At 42.4% G+C, this 21,389-nt stretch overlaps 1 protein-coding gene across 1 annotated transcript in view; it reads right to left on the reverse strand.

Moving 5' to 3' along the window:
* Positions 1-2,360: 2,360 nt before the first annotated feature.
* The window catches only part of FRMPD2 (FERM and PDZ domain containing 2), a 95,147-nt gene continuing 76,118 nt past the window's right edge, over positions 2,361-21,389 (reverse strand). Inside the window, exons 20-27 of the mRNA XM_011355460.1 lie at positions 20,246-20,350; positions 19,088-19,181; positions 18,154-18,239; positions 16,207-16,351; positions 14,319-14,533; positions 12,832-12,930; positions 8,032-8,375; positions 2,361-2,409 (exon numbers count right to left, since the gene is read on the reverse strand). Coding sequence (XP_011353762.1) covers positions 2,361-2,409; positions 8,032-8,375; positions 12,832-12,930; positions 14,319-14,533; positions 16,207-16,351; positions 18,154-18,239; positions 19,088-19,181; positions 20,246-20,350 — 1,137 coding nt within the window. The remainder of the gene's footprint in view (positions 2,410-8,031; positions 8,376-12,831; positions 12,931-14,318; positions 14,534-16,206; positions 16,352-18,153; positions 18,240-19,087; positions 19,182-20,245; positions 20,351-21,389) is intronic.

The raw sequence follows: 21,389 nt of genomic DNA on the forward strand, positions 1-21,389 counted from the left end.
CACACACACACATAAACCACTCTTGCATGCTCAACACTTTTATGAATCCATAATGTATCATTCCCAAGGTTGTCAGAGTATGCAACTTCCCCATAAATGGTATGCATGGTCTTCAAGTCCTCCATTAACTTGTCATCCCCTCTATTAATTTGTTGCTTCCTATTTCAGATAAAAACCAGCCCTTTTGTCATATTTGAATTTCAAATAACTATCCCACCTTATCAACTTGGCTGCCACTGTCCTCTAAGAATTCAGTTCAATCATTTGTGGCAAAAATGTAGCTGGGACACAGTGGAGTGAAAGTGAACAAGTGTGTTTCAATTATAGCTGAATCTTCATGAACCAGTGCCTCAGTAAATTTCAACGCACCTTGAAAATATGTTTATGTGAAAGTTTCTTGAACATTCAGCATTTTTTAAAATACTGGAACTACTTATGTTGTATGTATTTTAACAGAAAGTTGAGTTGTTTAGCAACCCGTGAAGAGTTTAACCCACTTCACTCCTAGTCTGACAGTTTTTGTTACACTTACTCCTCACATGTCTTCATCGGTATGATTTGACCCCAGCCTAATGATCTAGTCTCAACTTCTAGCAGCATCTTGTGTTAATAGTTGGACTTTACCAAGAAAGAGTTTGCTGTGTTGAATGAACCACAGTGACTCAACAAGAAGGGCCACATTACATGATAACAACACTGTCCTCACAAATATATCAAGCCCATGGCCATGAAGGAGCAGATAAAACAGAAATAAGCACTTTACAAGCATCCCACCAAAAGAGAGATGCCTAGGGAAAGATGATATACCCAGCCGGTGCTGGAAGCAGCAGAGGTCAACACTGAACACATGGTCCGTGGAGTGGGAGACCTGGGTTTGAATTCTGATTCTGTCACTTATTTACTATATGACCCTGGGAAAGTCCAAAATGTCATATGTAAAACAGGAATGGTAATAACCTTATCTTATAGGGTTGTTGTTATGGACATTAAGTGCTCAGTGAAAACACTCGCCATGATGGTGTGTGACCCCCAGAGGGGATGTGAGGGGGATGCAGTGATACCCAGGACCATCAGCCAGCCAAAGTGGGCTAAAAACACAGAGCCCCACTAGAAGAACTCAGCCTGGCCTCATTCCACCCACACAAAGTGATACCCACCTGAAATGCCTTCATCTGGGTCCTCTAGGTCTTCCCATTCACTCTTGCTATCATGGGAGACTTCTAGAGGCAAAGACTCTGAGAGAGCACCCCAAGAACAGAACTGTGGCAGAGAAATGGTCCCTGAATCTGCTTCTAAACATTCTGCACAGGGTAGCTGATCTTCTGATGTACAGTTGATAGTAAGATACACTTCATCCTTCATGGTGGGAGAAGGGGCTTCAGGTGGATGGCATATGTCACTTTCCTCATCATCCCTGTCAAAATCAGGACTAGAAAATGGAAATTCATGTATCATCCAGCATTGATCAGAAATTCCTCTCCCCACCTTCCCTTGCTTTTTAGGATTTTCATCATGACACATCACAGGAGAGTCAATCAGGGTTCAAACAGTTCTTGCCGGGGACTGCTCTAAGATCAAGGGGTGAAAAGTGAATAAGGCATGACCGCTGTCTTTGAGGAGCCCCCAAATTAATGGAAAAAAGTGAGCAGTGAATAAATGTCGCAATCCAGGTAGTTAAGGGCTATGGAAGAGGCAATACAAAACATTATAGGAGCAGGAGAAGCTCCTTACCAAGCCCCCTTACCATGGGGGACTTGCCAAAGGGCATGGCATTGGAAGCAAATCTATAACCCAGTTCTAGGACTGACTTTACATGGGGAGTCAGTTAGACCTTGAGCAAGTTTATTAATTCCTCTGGAACCTCAGCTTTCTCATCTGAAAAAAAAAATTGGAAGATCAAGAAACTTATAGAATGTTGGAATACTTAAATTAAATAATTCTGACATAGCCATTCATGGTTTCTGGTACAGGGTAAGGTCTCAGGAAGTAGGAGATGCCATTATTACTACTTTGATTATGATTGTGTCAACAGAAGAATTAGATGGAAAGAGCTAACGCGGGAGATTGTGAGCAACTCAAGCAGGTGAACTTCAAAGCACTTTGTGCAAATATCAGGTCCTTTTCTGAGTGCTGAAAAAGTGTCCATTTAGAGGCAGCCAGCTGGAATGACATTTATTCCCCATGTGACACAAGAGGCAGATGAACAGTGAGGCTCATTATCTGGCGATGAAGACAGAGAAACTTGAAAGTAGCCTTCTAGAGGCTACCCAAGGTCACCATGCATGCTTTTTGATTAGAAAGAGCAGTCGATGCAGACAGAAGAGTATTTCACACAGTTTCAATCATTCAGAGAAAAGTGCTCAGAAAATATCTGTCGAAAGGCTGGTTAGAGATGATGAGTAGGAAAATCTAAAAGAAATGCACACAGATTTAGCTTTTTACTGAACACATGAATCTTTGTTTATCATTCTCCTTTCCCACCCCCATATCAATGGGCTGTCTTTGTTACTTGTCCCCTGACCTCTATTTCCCTTTCTAGCAATGCCTCTTTCTCTTAAAATCAGCTCTGGCACCTCTCAATAGCTAATAGCTACAAGCCCCCAAACACCCATAAAGCCTGTCTTCATCCCCAGTAGAGCCAGACTATCTGTCCCAACTTGAGTTTTGCTGTCAATAAGATTTTTTCTGCACATGAGAGCTACAGGGTGTATGTAAATATACACACATTCACATGTATATAAAAAACTATGCTACAAGGGCTAAAGAGGAACATTCACTTTAAGAAACCAGTATTTCAAAATTGTTAAGCGCTTTGAGGGAAAATTGGTTTAAAACCTTAAAGTATTTCACCAAATTGTAAAGAAACTGTTTTTTTTTTTTTTCTATAAACATAGTGAGGAAACACCACGGAAGTTTAGTTAAAGAATGGGAACTCTAACCTGTTGCCCAGGCCCATTGCATGCCCCACCCCCACACTACCCAAGCAGCAGCCTTCTTCCTCCTTCCACACCAAGAGGAAGCCAGTGGCAACACGTGCCCATCAGCCACTGCAATGTCTGACTGTCCACACCTCAACTCCTACTACCATGCTCCACTAACCTTTCTAATAACCTCCTTGATCACTAGGTTTGGTTTGGGGCTTCAGCTACTGGCCTTGCCTTGATAGAGAAACTGAGAGGCAAAGGTCAGAGAATCCTGAGGGGACTTGATGGCCTCCAGGGTGAAATCTTAGCTATCATTGCATTGCAAGTCAGGAAGAATGACTGCCTTTCTATCCGCCCTCTGACATATGCCACCAGGCTGCCCTTGAGATCTGAGCTGGAGTTTGAATGTAGACATGGAGAAAGGTGAGCAAGGGAAAAAGAGGTACAAGAAGGCCTGTGAGAGCCCCAAGACACAGCCTATTTCATGGAAGGGGCAAGACTTGGAGAAGTTAATAAGGATGGTGGTATTGCTTTAGAGCAAGACTAGGTGTTTTGGCAGGTGGACAAGCTGAGTAAAGAGGGCTCAAAGCCAGCTCAGGGCATCTGGAGATAATGTAGCAAGTCTCTCATCTAGAGACTAAGAGGACCAGGTTCCTTGGAGCTCTCTATTGTCCTCCACATACATTTAAGGATCTCGTTCCCTCCCTACCAAGCTGTCTGACAAAAGGAGCCTTTTACAGACACGTGATATCTGGGGAGAATCTGGAGACCCCTTGGTCACCCTGTCCAACCACTTTCCCTACACAAGCTGGCAGGGCCCTAGAATAAGACCTGCCCCCAAATCCTGCAACTTTTCAGTGACTGCTTTTAAGGAAAATAATCCCAATACAGCTCTGAGGTCATTGAAAACATGGTGAAGCCTTTACTTGTTACAGGGTGTTTACTAAGAGTGGAAAAACACCAGGCCCAACTTTCCTGGACAGCTGTCCTTTAGAGACTTAGGCCACTAAAATCATGTCTACCTTCCAGGAAGATAAGTCAAATGAGTAGACAGCATTTAAGGCCTGGAATACTAAGGTATTGAATTGCCCTCCTTACTGTGGTTAAAACTGCAAAAAGGTCAGTTTTTGTGTCTTCATATGAGGATCAGCCCTCTCTAGTTCTCCAGCACCAGGTCGCACCCAGTGTCCCTGTTAGCCCTGGTTATTGCAGCGGGCAGCTCAGGGCCAATGCTCCTGCCATCCCTGAGTTAAGCATTTAACAGGTGGGGTTTGCAGTGTCTCTAAGACATCAAGTGGAAAAGTCCAGTGGACTACTGGGTTTGAAGCTCACATGATGATCCTGAGCTGGAGATCAATATTTAGGAGTCATTAGAGTGGTGTGCCCGGTTAGGTGTGTATGGGATGGATGTTCTCCCCGGGAGCCTGCAAGTGTGTAGAGAGAACCCTGCCAAAGGCAGCACCCAAGCCCCAGCCTGTCACAGGCTCTCCTCTGCTGTGTTAGACTACTGCTACTCTTGCCCACGCATCTGCTTCACTCACTCCTTTCAGTCACACTCTGACTCCAGAGCAGGCCTTCACGGGTGTCCTCTGTGTCCTTCCGTCTGATCAACGGCCTTCAGCTGGCAGCCTCATTCATCCTTAAGCCAGTTGCTCTGATGTCACACCTGGTACCACATAGAACTTTAGGCTCCTAATCATTGTTGTTTGCTATTCCAGGAACAGTGCCCTCTTTCCCTAGAAGGCATACTGTAACTTCAGGTTCATTTCAAGGACTCTGGCTTCATTTTGCATTCTTAAATGACTATGAAAATTTCTATCATCTCTTTCACTAAATGATCATTTCTGAAACTACATGCATTTTAATTACATGAACTTAACTGTATGTGCAGTGGAGGGGGGAGAATAAGAGGGGCTTTGGGAGAGAGGGAGATAGAGAAAGATAGATAGGAAGGGAGAGGGAGAAAGATAGATAAAGATAGATTGGGGTGGGGAATAACCCGGAACATCAACTTTCCACTCAATGAGTATAAGCCCTGAAGTAGACATGAATGGGTAACTTAAATCTGCCATCCCTTCATTCCTCTAAGGCCAACATTGAAAGATAAGCATTTTGCAGACAGCCTATAAATGAAAGCCACTAGACTTCATCTGAGGTTCAACTAAAGAAAAATATATTTGCTCCCACACAGGCATAGGGGGACATCACATCTTCCAAAGTGATGTTCAAGGGTAATGTGATTTTCACCTTATTCCCTAACTTTGGAAACTAACCTTGCATAATTCCAGCCAATTACCAGTCCCCGCTCTGGCAGGCATACAATTCCACTGCTCCTCCATGAACATGCTTTATTATATCATGCTTTATAAAGATCTACTACTACAGAGTAGAGTTTCCATATATACGATGTGGTAAAATAAGAGTACACTCTGAGGTGCTAGGGTGCTGGCAGCCATATAGCTGTAGGAAGTAACCACCTGGCAGATGGCAAGTTCTGACAATTTGGGGGGAATTTCAACTGATGGACCTGTTTTTAAGCTGGAAATAACTCAATAAAGGGAAAAAAACACTGACGTGTTGGGTTCCTGCTGTGCATCAGGCACTGTGATAGCACTCTACATTGTTATTTCTTTGGACCTGCACAGCACCCTGTGGAATTATCGAAGTCTTCGTTTACACTTGAGAAGTCTCAAGCCCAGAGATGTCAACTCTCCAGGCACACTAGTAAGTGGAAACCTGAAACCAAGGATATATCATCAAGAAGTCCGTGCCCTTTTTGTTCTAAACTGTAGAAAGAGAGTTTGACTCACAGATATCAGAAACAAAGAGGCAGTTACCTGGGCCAGCCACCTCAGAACTGAGCTGCAGACATTCTAAGTGGGAGTGGGGAGGAGTATGCAAAAAGCCACAAGCCCATTCTGAAATTCTAATTCTGGTCCTACGCCAGAGCTTGGGGAACTGTGTTCTGTGACTACTGGGCATGAGCCATGTTTTCCTTCCTATATGGGACAGTAACTATGTGCACAACAAATGCAAGTTAATGTCCTATTAAAAGAGAGTCCTACTTTCAGGGAGAAGAAAGGTTTCCAACTGAGAGAGAAAAAAAATCACAGTAAAAGTGAAGCCAGGAAATGTGGGGAGGCAGAACACTGCCATCACCAAGATCTCAGGAGGCAAGTGTAAAGGGGAGGAGTTGGCTGTGGAGGGAGCCAGTGCAGAGAACAGCAAGGCTGCCCACCTGTAGTTCCATGGACCACATAGGCATAGGCAATGAGCATGAGGCAGTAACCATAATGGACTGAAGATAAGAGACCCCACCAGAATGTTCTGAACAAGCTGTCAGGACTCTTGTGTAACTCTAGGAAGGAGCAACTGCCTCCAAAGATGGCATGTTTTGGACATCTGGTATACTCGTGCGAGTAGGTACACTAAGCCAAATTTAATTTGATGCAGAAAAATTAAATAATGTGATATTTCTTGCAAAAAAACAGAATGACAAAAAGATAGGAGGAAATAGGTATCAGGACTTATAAGTAGAAGGTAGAGAAAGGCAGATTTCACCTTAATATAAGAAAGCATTTTTTGATCAACAACTACATGATGATAAAATGGACCCCTCAAGAGAAAGCAAATTCTTTATCCCTGGAGATTTTCAAGCTAAGCAGATCCCCTACTTCAGGGATGTCACACAGCAGATTGCAACATGGGCTACAAGGTTGGATTAGATCATTTTTATATTAAAAAACTCTGAGATTCTGTGAGTCAATGAATGAAACAGTGACTACCTATACTAATAATTAATAAAAATATACTGTTATTAATAACTGATAACCATGTTAGATTAAAGACACATGGCAAGTCAAACTCCAGGCTTGTACCTAAACCCAGAGTTACTTTATCATCTAGTTCTCAGGGTTTCTCAGGGTTTCTGTCCATCACCCCAACCTATGTGGCAGCAAAACCTTTAAAAATCCAAAAGAGTGGTCCCGTGCCTACAAGGAAATACAGTTCCTTTTATGTTTCCTGCAAGATCATACTAATAATTGTCCTTGAGTAAATCTCTGTAGATTATTTCCTTTATCATTTAACCAAGTATATCAATTACTGCCTAGAATACACTTTGTTTATGCATTTTCAGACAATAAAATGAATACCGTTGATGAATGTACTTAACCACTTTGTTCTACTTTGCAGACTAGTTGGTTTTTGTTTGGCTGGTACAGTATCCTTTAAAAATTGTTTCCAAATACTTTTAGAGAACATATGTCTAGCTCTTGTTAGTCACAGATCTCATCCTGCCTAATTGCATTATGTCAGCTGCTTCATACTTCATGTCACATACCAGTTCCTATAGATCTGCCCTTGTCAGTCTTCTAAGACAATCAACAAAGAAGAGCCATTTATTCTCAATGGGTTTATATAGTGTCAAACACAAACCATTGTTCCTCATTATTTGCCTGGTTTGTGCCCATGCATTTAGCTAGCACAGACCTAGGAGCAGCATCTTACCCTTTCTCAGTATTTGTACCCTTCTCTCTGCTCCTAACAGATCTCCGTGTACCTTGGGTATCTGTAATAAATACTGTCATACTGAATCAAAAAGTATGTTTTCCATCAGGACAGGACTAAGAACTGGAGATACTTAGGGGGATGGATGGGCACAAAAATGCACACTTAAGTTAAAAATGAATATTAAAATGAATGTTTCAGTCTGGTTTTGAAAATGTAGATGTGTTTAAGCTTGTGGTGACTGTAAAGCATAATATGAGCAATAGGAATGATGATGCATACAGGAAAGTTCTTTCTTACCAGAATGTTTCAAGAGACCATGAGGGATGCAGGACAAAAGTTTGTGTTCTGCAAAGAAACTCCAAGGCCTAGGGTATTGGAGGACCACTGGGTGGCGTTTGCTTTCCCGAAAGTTCACAAACTATAGTTACAGCAGCTCCAGATCTCATGCTTCTCTTGTTTTCATCTCTCCACCTAATGCCTAGAACAGTGCTGGGCCCAGTAAGCATCTGAGCACAGTTATCAATTGCTTGATTATAACTGCTAACAATGAAATGCATACAACTTACAAAATGTCCACGAAAGTGGTGAGTCTTACCTTTCAAGTCTCCTGATATCACAAACTGAATAGCAGTTTTGCCTCACATCTTTTTCCAAACATGTAGCTGATGCTCCAGAATCGACTTCCTGGTACAGTCTGCATAAATGAGGGTGAGAATCCCCAGGACGCATCAGAGAAGTAGCCCAGGGTCTCTCTATGTCGTGGTCCCATTGTACTTCTCTGGTGGCCTGTTGGAAGGACTCTGGCTTGAGACCCAGGCCATCCCCTGCATCTGGGGAGACACTGTCCCTCCAGCTGTCCTCTTGATCCAGGCTGGGGCTCTGCTCTGAGTCAGTGCATGTTGCCCTGGTAAATTCTTTGTCTGCCAAGAGCTCAGGTGTCTATTAAAACAAATACTAAGGATTATTAGATCCATGGTACATACTGAACAGAATATAAATATCAGTTCTTTGAAAAAATAATAAGTTTTTATTTTCATGTAATTGTAGAACAGAGCAGTTAAGAGATGGGCTCTTGGATCATCTTCCTTCTGCCAGGATTCCAGCTCCCACTGACCCTAAGCAACACACTTTACCATCTCTAAGCCCCTTAGCTTGGAGCCATTGGAAGCTCTTGGTAAATGTGTTACTTTTTTAATAAAAAATGTTTCAAAACTTAGACAATATGGAAACAGAAGTAACAATGACTCTTTACTCCACTTTCCGATAGGAAATGTATTTTTAAAGTTTCTTTATGTTCAAGATAGATAGCCCATTTTCATAGACTCATTTTCTTTCCCATCATGATGCCCTTTCCTGGGTCTCCTCCTCACTTCTCCAAACATTATTTGATTTTCTTCAACTGTTTACATTCCAATTGGGCCTGTTATGTTCTAATTTTGACGGCCTGCTATAATATGCTAATTCCATTCAATTTTCTATAGAAAAAAATCTGTATTACAGTAGAAAATTATGTATTGCCCATAGTACAACCTCTGGGTTACCTGACTCTAGCTGTATTCATTGATCTGGGCTATTTCATAACTCTGTATAAACATGTTGCTCTTTGTAATCTCTTTTGCCCTGTCTTAATATCTGCCTGTTTCCCCCATTGAATGAGTTAGATAAAATCTTTAACAAGTGTTCATTTTATATCTATATGAGAGTTGTGATTTTATCTGAAAATTATCTTTTAGCACTTCCATCCCATGACCTACAACTCTGATGCAATACAGGACATGGACTTTCAAGCCAGAAAAGGCTGAGGTGCTGTCTACACCCTCACCTATAACAGAGGTATATTTACTCTGCCTATCAGCCTAGTTGTTTCCTTACCTGTCTGATTCCATCTCCCCACAATGAGATGGAACCCCAAATATGTACTTTTTTTAATTATAAATCATAAACAGTTATCACTCTACTGATATACAATGTACATTATAAAAGGTGTACCAAAAATCAAAATTTTAAATGGATAAGACAAATAAATAAATAAATAGGAAAAGCAATTATGTTTTCTCTCTTACTCCTTGGGAGACCTCCAAATCTCATTTTTACCCACCCCTCTCCTTCCTGCTCATCATTCCCTGTACTCACTCTTCAACAATCCTTCAATATCTTCAAGGCTTCCAGTGGATGGACCTGCTGCTTTTTCACCATCATTTCCCATCCCAGCTACCAATGTTCTCACTTTCTCTTTACTCTACTAAGATTCCATGGTCTGCCCCATAAACACTCCCTTAAAAACAAAGAAAGCCCTGAGCTCCCATCTTCTTGCCCCTCTCTGCCTCCATCATATATTACTATCAGGTGCTGTATTTTAATTCCAATTCTTAATGACACTATGTATATGTGGACTTTGCACCTGCTTCTGAAACAATGACTAATGCCAAATGTATGCATGCAGATGTCAAATGGGCACTCAGGACTTCTAGATCTTTCTCTGCTTCCTTAGTGAATTCATTTCCTTTTCTCTCTACTCTCTAAATTGTTTCTCATTTTCTCTCTCTTCAAGTCTCCAACAACCACCACTTCACCACCTTACCTCTTACTTCATGGTAAGAATGAACATTCAGATAAGAATCCTTCATCTCTCCATAATAAATTCCACTCACTAGCTTGCATCCCTACCCCAACATCCTCCTTCACCAGCCGCCCAATTTCTCTGCTCTTCCAATTAGTGCCTACACTCATTATTTCTGTATCTCCCCCTTTTGCCTGTACCCACTCTAACCAGGCTTCGGTCCCCATCATTTAGTCCCCAACTGAAATTGCTCTAATCAGGGTCTCTAAAGCCAAAGAACAATTCTCTGTCCTCATTTCACTCTACCTCTCAGCAACATTCAACACAATTGGTCCCTTATCCTTCTTGAGAGTGTCCTTTACTTTACTTAAATGTGAAGTTCACTCTGAGCTCCATCCTTACCTGGTTTTCCTACCACCGCCCAGGCCACTTCTTCTTGGCCCCATTTGCTATCTTATTTCTTTGAACTGGACCTCTCAGTGTTGGAGTGTACTATGGCTTACTTCTCAGCCTTCTTGACTTTTTCTATACTCTTTTCCAAGGTGGTATCATCCATTTCATAGCTCTAAATGGTGTTATTTGCTGACAATTTCTAAATCTCCTTTTTCCAGCCCTGACCTCATGCCAATTCTCCACAAATAACTGCCTACTAGACATCTTCACTGGCTGATCCAAGAGCCCATCTCTTAACTGCTCTGTTCTACAATTACATGAAAATAAAAACTTATTATTTTTTCAGTTTTATATGCTATCAAGAACTATTGCTTCTTCTCCACATACCATAACTGCTCTAAGCACATCCTAACTTGGTAAGTGGTATCGCCATTCATCCAGTTGTTCAAGCCAAACTTTGTTTTCTTCCCCCATAACCATATCTAAGCCAAAAGTAATCCTATAGGCTCTACATCTCAGATGTACTCTCAATTCAACTACTTCTTACTAACTCTTCAGCTACAACCTGAGTCCAAGCCATAATAATATCATACCTAAAAGACTGCTGCCTTACCAGCTCCAGTCCATCTCCACCAGCAATCTGAGTGATCTTTCTAAAGCATATATCAGATGAGAGTATGTTTCTGCTTAACCCCTCACCCTCCCACCACCATTCTCTCCAGTGACTTCCTGTTGCAGCCAGGATGGAATCAGCACATTACAAAAACCTACAAGGTCCTACAAAATGTGGCCCCAACTGCCTCTACAACTTCTTCTTTCAATCTCATTATTTACTACAGTCCAGTCACCAATTGTTATCTTTTTGTCCATCAAACATCTGGGTCACTCCTATCTTAAAGCCTTTGCCTTCGCTATTCCTTCTGCCTAGAATAACCTTCTTCTAGATGTTTGTACAGCTACTTCTTTCTCATAAGTAGTTTATTTTAGTTATGAGCTTACTTATTTCTTTGATCATCAATCTGACCTCTGAAGCCACATGAATGAAAATTCTTTTCCACTTGGCCTCAGGTAGGAGGAGAGCTATAGTATGCCCTTCATACCTTACCCCGAGCCCTCCCACCAAGCTCTTCTGGCCTCTCTTGGGTAGAACTATTCTCTAGGACAGAGGACAACTTTTTTTCTGGCATTTCCTAGATATCTCAACAAAAATACATGTACAAAGCCCCTCAGCCTGATCTCTGTGTGTACGAAAATTGACCTCTCACCCAATGCAGCTCTGAGAGGCCATCTCAGCTCCAGAATTCCCTGTGGGATCAGCAGAAGCCCATTGCAGCTGTACCACATTTTTTTCCCTTCTGCCCACCCCTGTTTCCCTCACCCTCCCAGGGGTGTTCCAAGAGCCAGTCCTATAAACTTCCTGCACTCAAATCTCTGCTGCAGAGTCTGTGTCCTAGGAACTCAACAGATGACATTCTAATGGATAATTTTAAGTGCTAATTTAGTTAAGCCACAGTACCCAACTATATGGTCAAACACTAGTCTAGATGTTTCTGTGAATGATTATTTTATGTAAGAGTAATGTTTAAATCAGTAGATTTTTAATAAAGCAGATTACCCTTCATAATGTAGTGGGCCTTATCCAATCATTTGAAGGTTTTAAGAGAAAAAGATTGAAATCTCCAAGAAAGAATGAATACTGACTCCAGACTTATGCTGTAACATCAACACTTTCTGGGTTTCCAGCCTGCCAGCCTGCTCTACAGAATTAAACTGGCCAGCCGCCGCAATCACATGAACCAATTCCTTAAAATTTCTCTCTTCTCTTCTCTTCTCCTCAACTTCTCAATCTCTCTCTCTCTCTCTCTCACTCTCCATTTTTGTGCACTTGCTATTGGCACACATATGTACATATACACATACACATCTTATTGACTCCATTTCTCTGGAGAACTTAATATAGGCATCAGGGTAAAAACTCTGGATTTTCCTGGTTCCCATGCTCTTTTCTTTGCACTAGGCTACATGTGTCTAATTCATAATTTAGGAGGGTGAATACACATCCTATTCTCCATTTCATTCTCTGAATGGAAATTCTTACCTTTCCTCACTCTGATTTTTGTATCCCCTCTCTGATGCTTGGGCTGCCAGAAAGACTGGCTCTAGAGCTCTCATGGTCAAAATCTAAATACATAACTATCTACAGGAAGATCCAGATGTCAGGAGAAGCAGAAGAAGGGAGGGATAGGAAAAGGCATGGATAGGACTTCATGAACTTGTTACTGACCAATTGAGGTTTGGGGGCTAGCTATTTTCCTGCCACAGTGAGAGAAAGTGGCATTGAACCCTACCTAAAGCAAAGGTGTTCTTCTCAGGACCCACCAGACAGGAAGAGGGGTACCAGAACATGAGGCATGTGGAGAGATCAAGGGCACTGTATTTTACCTGCCATCCCTGGTCCATCTCAGGCAGCACACCAGGAGGGGGTCGGCAAAGCAGGAGCGTGACTTCCTGTGAGGCCCCTCGCAATAAATGGAGCACCTCCTACAAGTAACCAAATTCTACAGTTAGATGTGGGGCTGGAATGGCTATGGGGTCTGCTCTTCTGTGTTTCCCACTATCTCCCTAACACTGGCAACTCCACCCTACCTTGACTTGTTTCTCAGGTCCAGAGAACTTTGAAGGATATCACTATGGGCCTGACTTCCCAGACAGAGTATGGGAGTCAAGGCTGCTGGCCTGCAGCTTCAGCGAAGGTAAAGCACTGAGGTTGGGCTGAAAATGGCCAGGGTTTACCCAGGGCCTTTTCATGGCAGCATCTGTCAATACTGATACCTTTTCTTCAGAGAGACAATAATTCAAACAAGTGACTTTCCTTCTCAACCTCCCTTTCCACTCAAGCCCCTCATCTCAGGGCCACCAGTCATATAGGTGTCACACTCCAATTTCTGCAGCCTGACCCTCAGCCCTGAGCTCAGCTCAGGTCCTTGGAACCCCTCACCTATGGTTCTCAGAGAATCGTTCTTGGATCTGAAGCTGGATTAATGAAGGCATCCCCACCCAAACATACACTGTTCTGGGGATTGTCTACCCCTCCCCATGCTACCCAGAGCCCATCTCCTCCTTTATCCAGGTTGCCCTGTGCTCTGGAGGTGGGCCTGTGCAGGCTACAGTGAGGCTTCCTGTTGGGCTCACCCAATGCCGGCATGGGCAGGTATCAGAGACAAGGAGGAGAAGAAGGTTGGTGTTTGCATTCCTGCCTTCCTCCCCGTTGAGTTGTCACAGGATGACTGCACCCCCAGCTAATGTCACAGCTCATATCAGTGAGTCTGCTCCATTAAGGATAATTGTTCCTTCCCATATCCCTTTGGACTTGGGAAGGCAGTGGATAACTGTACCCCTGTTCCCTTTATTAATCTCTTTTCAAATGACTTTTCTGCCAACACCCTGACTGATATGTACACTATTTCATGGAGCTTTGTGCTATAAGTATTGAGAAGCATTTCATTCTCTTTTTTTTAACTACATTTTTATCATACACAGTGCAACCAATGCACTGCTATGCATCAAAGGCTGTAAATTTAGTAGAAAAGGGAGAAGAAGGGCAGAAAGGAACCCCATGTAGTCCCTTCAGCCTTCATACCCACCTCCCAGAATGTGAGTTAGGAGATCTTTAGCTAGCACAGAAGCCAGGGTTTTATCTTCAGTTTTATTATGAACCTAATTAGAAGCCAAGCTTAATCTAGGTCAGATATTTAAGAACAAAGATGGAAAATTAAATGTGAGAATGTTCTGCTCTCTCTGTGTGATCAAAGTCCAAGCTCCAGGTATGATTTTCAAGAGCCCAGAGTATTCCCCGTGGTGGGTGGCCCTGGAAAAAGCATGATTGACATTAGCTTGCACACAAGGCTGCATCATTCATGGCCTCTCACCTGGAAGACGAGGCCTTCTGTGGACCTTCCATTCACAGCCAGGATAATGTCACCAGCTGCAATGGCCCCATTCTCCTCAGCCGGCTGCCCTGGGAAGAGCCGCTTAATTCTCACAAGGTCATTCTTGAGGCGGCTGCAGCTCTTTCTCTCCATTTGCACAAAACTGAATCCCAAACCACTAGCATTCTTTTTCAGTTTGACTTCAAACTTAGGACCTGTATTGTGGAATGCAAATGAAACATATCCTTCAGTAGATTACAAGTAAAACTAACCAGACTCAAAATGCAAACTGTCAAGTAGATAAATCGTTTTACATAAAAAGATTTCATTTTGCTAATTTTTATGACGAGTCCATTATACATGTTACAGATCAGTATTGTCCAATATAATGTGAGCTGCAAATACAAACTACATGTGTAATTTCAGTTTTCAAATAGTTACATTTTTAAAAGCAAGAAAAAACAGGTAAAATAAATTGAATGATATATTTTATTTAACCCAATATTCTAAAATGTTACCATTTCAACTTGTAATCAATACAAAAATATATTAATGAGATATTTTACACTCATCTCATGAACTAAGTCTTTAGCAATCGAGAATGTGTTTTATCAATTCGGATTGGCCACATTTCAAGTACTTTATAGCCACATGTGACAAATAGTTATCGTCTGACAGTGCAATTATAGATAATCAACAAAGTTTATATGTAAAGATATAGTTCGTAGACATACATAATATGCCATGGAATTTAGTAAAACTTGTATCCCATATATTCCTAGTACTCCTTTATAACCACAAGCATTTTAATATACTTGGAATTAAATTTTGCATAAGTCAACTATAGAGACAATTACAACCATTTCTATGGAAATGTTTTAGCTGCCTTATTGTTTAGCCATGTAGACTAAAACAGCTGCCTCTGGGCACCCAAGATTGACATAGCCCCAAGGAACTAGGTAGTCTAGCAGCCAAAGAGGCCTCTCAGCCTCCCCTGATTTGCCTTCACCAGCTCAACTGGCAATTAGTCAATAGAGGAGCAGAGCACTGCCTTGTGAACATTGATTTGAGGCGAGAATGAAAGCATCAGAAGCTTTTAGTTTCAAGTGTGTCATATGACCAATTTCATCTTTCCCATATCTGGCCCTTTCAGTCATTTTATAGTCAGTTGCTCAAAGTTCCTCTCAAGAGAGGAGCAATGGAAGAGGGCAGACTTGTTTTATGATCACATGTTCCCTTTCCACTTCATCACTCACCATGGCCACCTTGCATTCAACCTGACTGATACCTTCTGGAAAATTTCTATAAAGGGATTGAAACCTGAGTAAGCTCCAAATCATGATATCCTAAGGAAATAAACCTTTCCTAGCAGGAAACAAAATCACAGGGACGTGCAGAGAGGCAACCCATCAGAAGATGTACAACAATGTCTCTATACACTGATTAGGGTTTGCTTTTTTAAATGATACAAATAACAAGGCTAGTTTCTAAGCATCTCTCTCTCTCAACCTGTATCATCATTTCTCAGATCTTTTGTTACAAATATCTCTGCTGGAATGTGTCACTTTGGTCAGAAAATGCATGACCCTTTCACTCCAATTTCATTCCCAAATACTTATAACAAATTTTCTAGCAGCTGATCCAAAAACTTCAGAAGGTTTGAGGGCATAATTATGCCTGGTAGTCATTTGGAACTATGCATTACTTTTCCAGAAACATATTACATGAGATTGGCTTCTACCACATCAGGAAGCCAGCCGCGTCATGACCGCCACTGCTATCTTTTGAGAACTTAGTGGAAGCCTTCTGCTTTTTCTTTTGAGTTGACAATTCAAAAGCAGCATAGGATGACATGACAATAGTAACATTCAATTCTCTCTCCTCTCACCATCTGTCACTGAGACACAGCTTGCAGGTCTGCCAGGCAAGGCTGTTGCCAAGGAAACAGCCATGCATTCATCTCCCATCCTGTTATTAACAGGACACTGCTGTGCAGTCCTGGGGCCTCTTCTCTCTAAGACCAGTCTTGCAACCTAAAAGGATGGGTGGACAAACTCACATTACACTTCATGTGGCACCCAGGAGGATCTATCTTCATTCTGCAAATGATTTTTAATTTTCTAATACTTCCAGTAGCTTCTTCATTTTTTTGAATCTCAAATCAAAATCTCCAAGCTAGCCTATTTGTGGGAAACCAGAGCCATGTTTCTGGCTGCCTGTTGGAAAAATTCTCCTGGGGTAATACATGAACTTTTATTTCAGTGTATTCAAGGCCAAATTTATCTTCTTCCCCTTACTCAACCTTACTTTCCCCTCCTCATTCTGCTGAACACACTCTTCTCCATGCATTTACCCTATCAGAACATGGAACCATTCTTCAACTAACTTCCCAGGGACAACACTTGCAATGGTCCAGCTCCCCACCTCCTGTGTTCCAAATATCCATCTGGTTTCTAAGGCTTGAATGTTCTCCATCAGAAACATCTCCCCAGTGATCCCTGTTCTTTTATTCCCTCTCTCGCCAGTTCCCAGCTGGACTGTGGTAAACTTCTTGGCTTGCTGGACCCTACCTCCTCTTCCTGCAGTACACCCTCCTCATGGCTATGCTTAGATTAATCTAAGACATAAATTGAACATGCAGCATTCTTGATTAAGACTCTCCAATGTTTCCTATCAGCTTAAGTCTCAGCTCCTAACATGGTATCTCATGCCCATGACAGTCTGTACTCCCTTTCCTTCTGGTTTGATTTCTACCCATCTTCCACACACATTCTGACTCTTGTTACCCAAAGCATGGTTCAAAGCCAGTGGCTAGACATCACTTGGATGCTTTTTAGAAATGCCAAGCTTCCACTCAGAGGACTTGGCCCTGCCAACATCCTTCTGCTGAAATTGTCATTCAGCACTAAGACCATGATCCCAGAGTGCAAATTCCTACCTGTCATTGCTGCCAGCAGGCTGGCCATGTACTTTCTGTAATCATGTTAGTTAGCACAGGTCTAAAGAACAGAGAGTACTAATAAATTATGATTCTGTTCTCAAGATATGTTAACAAAAGTTGCCAATATAAGTAAATCACTGCAAACCAGAAGACTGTTTTGGGAAAGAAGGCAAAATTTGCCAAAAGATGCCCCAAGGATCCTTTCTGTCACTGCCAATTACCAAGAGGGTGCTTCTAGATCTCTGGGGTGTAAGACACTGGGGCAAGTAAAGGCCTCCACCCTCAGGCAGGGGACAGAATACAGAGTAGTAACACCCCAATGCTGCCTGGGCACTGCACAAAATAAAGAGTACATAGTGGATAAATGCCTCCAGCTCTTGATGTCTTGAATTTCTACCTTATTATAATGGAAGGACTCCCAGGACAGTGTAGCCTGTAATCATACCAGGAATGGTATGAACTGGGTTGGGGCTCACTGTGCAAAAGCAGGTTAGTAAGAAGGCCTGAGAGCAGGTGAGAGCATTGGTTAGTTAGTGCTAGAGCAGAGAGTGTGAGGGGCCAGCCAGAGCCCAGTGGGAGAAGTGGCTTCACTCCATAAGCTCTGTTCAGCTGTGTGATTCTAGAACCTAGGTAAATGACAAATTTTTCAAGGCTATTTATAGGGGTGAGATTTTCTGCTTGGAAACATCTGTCTGCTTTCTCCTGGCTTTTATATCCCCATAGAAAAGTGGTGGTAAAAGGAAGATGCGAAAGAGAAAAAACAGACAAAGAAGAAAGTCCTGTTTTGTTTCCTGCCTACCCACCTCCCACCCAGAGAAAACTACAGCATCAAAGTTGTTCAGGAAAGCTCTGGAATAAGGGAAGCTCCCCAGTTATGGGTTATGTCGCACTCACCTCCCCAGAGCCCTTGAGGCACTGCACAGCCTGCTTGTGGGTGAGGCCACACATACTCACTCCATTCACCTGTAGGAGCCGATCACCTGAGAAAAAGACAAATATCAAGTCCCACGGTTTCTGAGGCTACAGGAAGGACTCTCCTGGAAGGCCCCTGTTCAGCGCCCCTCTGTGCAACCTCAACGAGGGGCAGGAAACAGAGCTATGAGGAGCCCTGCTTGGGCCTGAGGGCCAGCACTGCTCTGAACATCTTCACACACCAGTGACAGAAAAGTCTTCCAATATTGGCTCACAAAGTGATTGAGCCATCCCTGTACCACCTCATCCTTTTTCCTGTTTTGCTGTGAAATTGTTTTTGAAAGTTTTTTCCAGTCACTATGGGGTAATATCTAGCTCTAGGATTTTTTTTTTTTTTTCAAAAAAGGTCAGGGAGATGTGTTTGATGCCAGGGACATTGGAATTCTAGGGGAACTGAAATAAGATCCTAGGTGCCCTTTTTGGTTCAATTATGACTGTTTGGAAGAACAATATAAATCAGCCCTTCCTTTATAGCAGTAGACATTAGGAAGGGCAGAAAGGAGGCTTACCAGTGTCCTCTCCTGCCACTAAAATGAGTATCACCAATGCATGCTCTCGCTGCCACAGGAAGCACTACTTCTCTCATGAAGGCCAAACAGCAACACACCTATTTAAAATCTTATATTTTTAAACCACCTTATGGTTACCAGTACCATTACAAACATCTGATTCTCATATGAACCTATCAAGTGGGTAGGCCAGGCTAATTCATTTCCTTTTCCAGGTAAAGAAGCCATGACCTGGTGTGGCAATCATTTGCACAAGTTGTCACAATGGGAGTGGGGCTGCACTTCCCAAGCCAGGGCTCTTGGCACATCACAGAATCCACAATTACCAGCATGACTTCACCCCTCACCCTGAAGGATCTGTCCTTCCTTGGCAGCTGGTCCTCCAGGAATGATGGATTTTATGTAGATCCCTCCATAGAGCACACTTGTGTTAACGCCACCCTGAAAAACACAGTAAAAAACTCACCACCTGTTTGCCCCCTCCTGGAGGGCCTCTCTAACCTCCAACACTAAAAGAGCCCCTATTTGCCAGCCACTCTTATTCCATTACTCTATCTCCATGTGACACCATCTTATATATTCACTTATTTGTTGAACTGTATTATCCATGAGCAGTAAAGTTAGGTACTCATAAGAAGTATAACAATATGAGCCGTGTGAGGGAGCTATGCCATATACAGCCCCAGCAATGGCCCATGGCAGGTGCTCAGAAATTGGAGTCACATCAGTGCACCATACTCTCTTTCCATAAGCAGCAACCACTATAGGTAGATACAGCTATGGGCTAGTGCCTGGCACATCCAAAAGCTTGTCCTACATGCTTGTGTTTTGGTTTGCAGACACAAAAATTGAATTAAACAATAGTATTCTGCAACTTAATTTTTCTTAACCTAATAGTTGATCCCAAACATCCCTACAGGCCACTAGATAAAGATCTAAATCTATCTTTTGCTTCTAATTTCTTCATGCATGCATACACACATGTATACAGATTTTTACATCAGTGGTATTATACCATTCTTGCACAGTTTTTTTCCTCCCACCTTCAGGGTCTGCCAGATAGAGATCAGAAACCAAATGCAAAGTGTCCATCCTGAACAGAGGTCTAGCCAACCTGACTTTGTCCTGGCCTTGGAAGTGGGAGCATCAGGCTCCATCATGACTACTCTAAATGACCATGGATTACCCCATTCACCTTCGGCTGTGTCTCTGCTGCCCCACCATGCTGCCCTTTCCTTGTTGTCCAGGTAACCTCAGAGTCAGGACCCATCACCCAATTCCAGCCATACTTCTCACCCCAAATTTTTCCTGTGTCTTTCAGTTTGTTTTTGAACTCTTATCCCCCACTAAGGCCCCCACCAACTTTCTCAATTTGCCTACTTCCCATGTGCTGCTTGTACCAATGAACACATTATCAAAGATTGCCATGTGAATGGAATGCCCACCAAGGCTCCAGATGAACATTTTTTCAACTGTTTACTCCAAGCTCACCTAATAACACTTACAGTTATACTGAATCCAAATGTCCCATCTTCTTTAGCCAGTTCCACAAAGTAGATCCCACCGGCATTGGCTTCTGAAGATGATGGGAGACAAGAAGAACCAGTACCCTACCCCAAACAAACAAAAATAAAGAACACATAAGGGCACTTGACCTGCCTAAGCAGATGGTACCCCTTAGCTCTCACCTATTCTCAGAAGCTGGCAGCATTACACACCAAAAGGGGCATGAGCCTCAGAGCTGGGCCAACAGGAAATTAGTTCACAATTTTATCAGCTCCTCCCTATATGACACTAGACCAGTTTCTTAGTCTCTCTCTTCTTGGTTTCCCAATCCACAGAACTGGAATGAGAGATCCTCTTCTAACTGTGACTGTGAATGATGCCCAGTACATAGCAGGGGCTCAATAAATGTAGGTCTCTTTCTGTTTTTACTCAGGATGCAAATGTTACTACAAGAAGTCATCCAGGCACTTCCTAGTAGCTTCACACATGACACCAGACAAGTGATGGCATGCTGGATATCAGACACACAGCAGCTTCTTGAGCAAAAGAAAGCCTTGGGAAGACTCTAGAAACAATAGCTGCATTGGGTCTCTACTTTACAGTGGTTGAATGCATGAGGGAAGGACAGAAGGACAGAGATACATGCCAAGCATTTTTGTCAGCACAGTGACAATAGACATATATTTTTTATCCATTCAGCTAATCATACTACATTAATTGAGCACCTATTACATGCCAGATACTGCAAGTCACCAAGGAGATGGCAGTGATGAAACAGACCTGCTGTCTAATAATGAACTACTGTCTAGTGGGGGAGAGATTTTTAATGAACTATGCCCATAAGATGGGTCACAGACACTCTCATTCTTTTGTCCTATCTGTCCCCTTTGCTTAGCTGCTTCTTGGCCCATCATGTTGGAAAACACAATTAATAGATAGGAAACTAAACAAGCTAAAGTAAGCTAACAAATAATCGATTCAACAGAAAAGGTTTCAAAAAGGTTGGTAATGTAACAGAAGAAAAAATTATCCCAGAGATACTCTACACCCCACGGTCTGGCAAGGTGTTTTGTCTAAATTTTAAAATTCAAAGAGTAAAGCAACCACTGAGGCTGAGGTCCAAAGTGAGAGTGTATAAACTCA

The sequence above is a fragment of the Pteropus vampyrus genome, unplaced genomic scaffold (assembly GCF_000151845.1).
Source record: "Pteropus vampyrus isolate Shadow unplaced genomic scaffold, Pvam_2.0 Scaffold20, whole genome shotgun sequence".
NCBI classification, from domain to species: domain Eukaryota; kingdom Metazoa; phylum Chordata; class Mammalia; order Chiroptera; family Pteropodidae; genus Pteropus; species Pteropus vampyrus.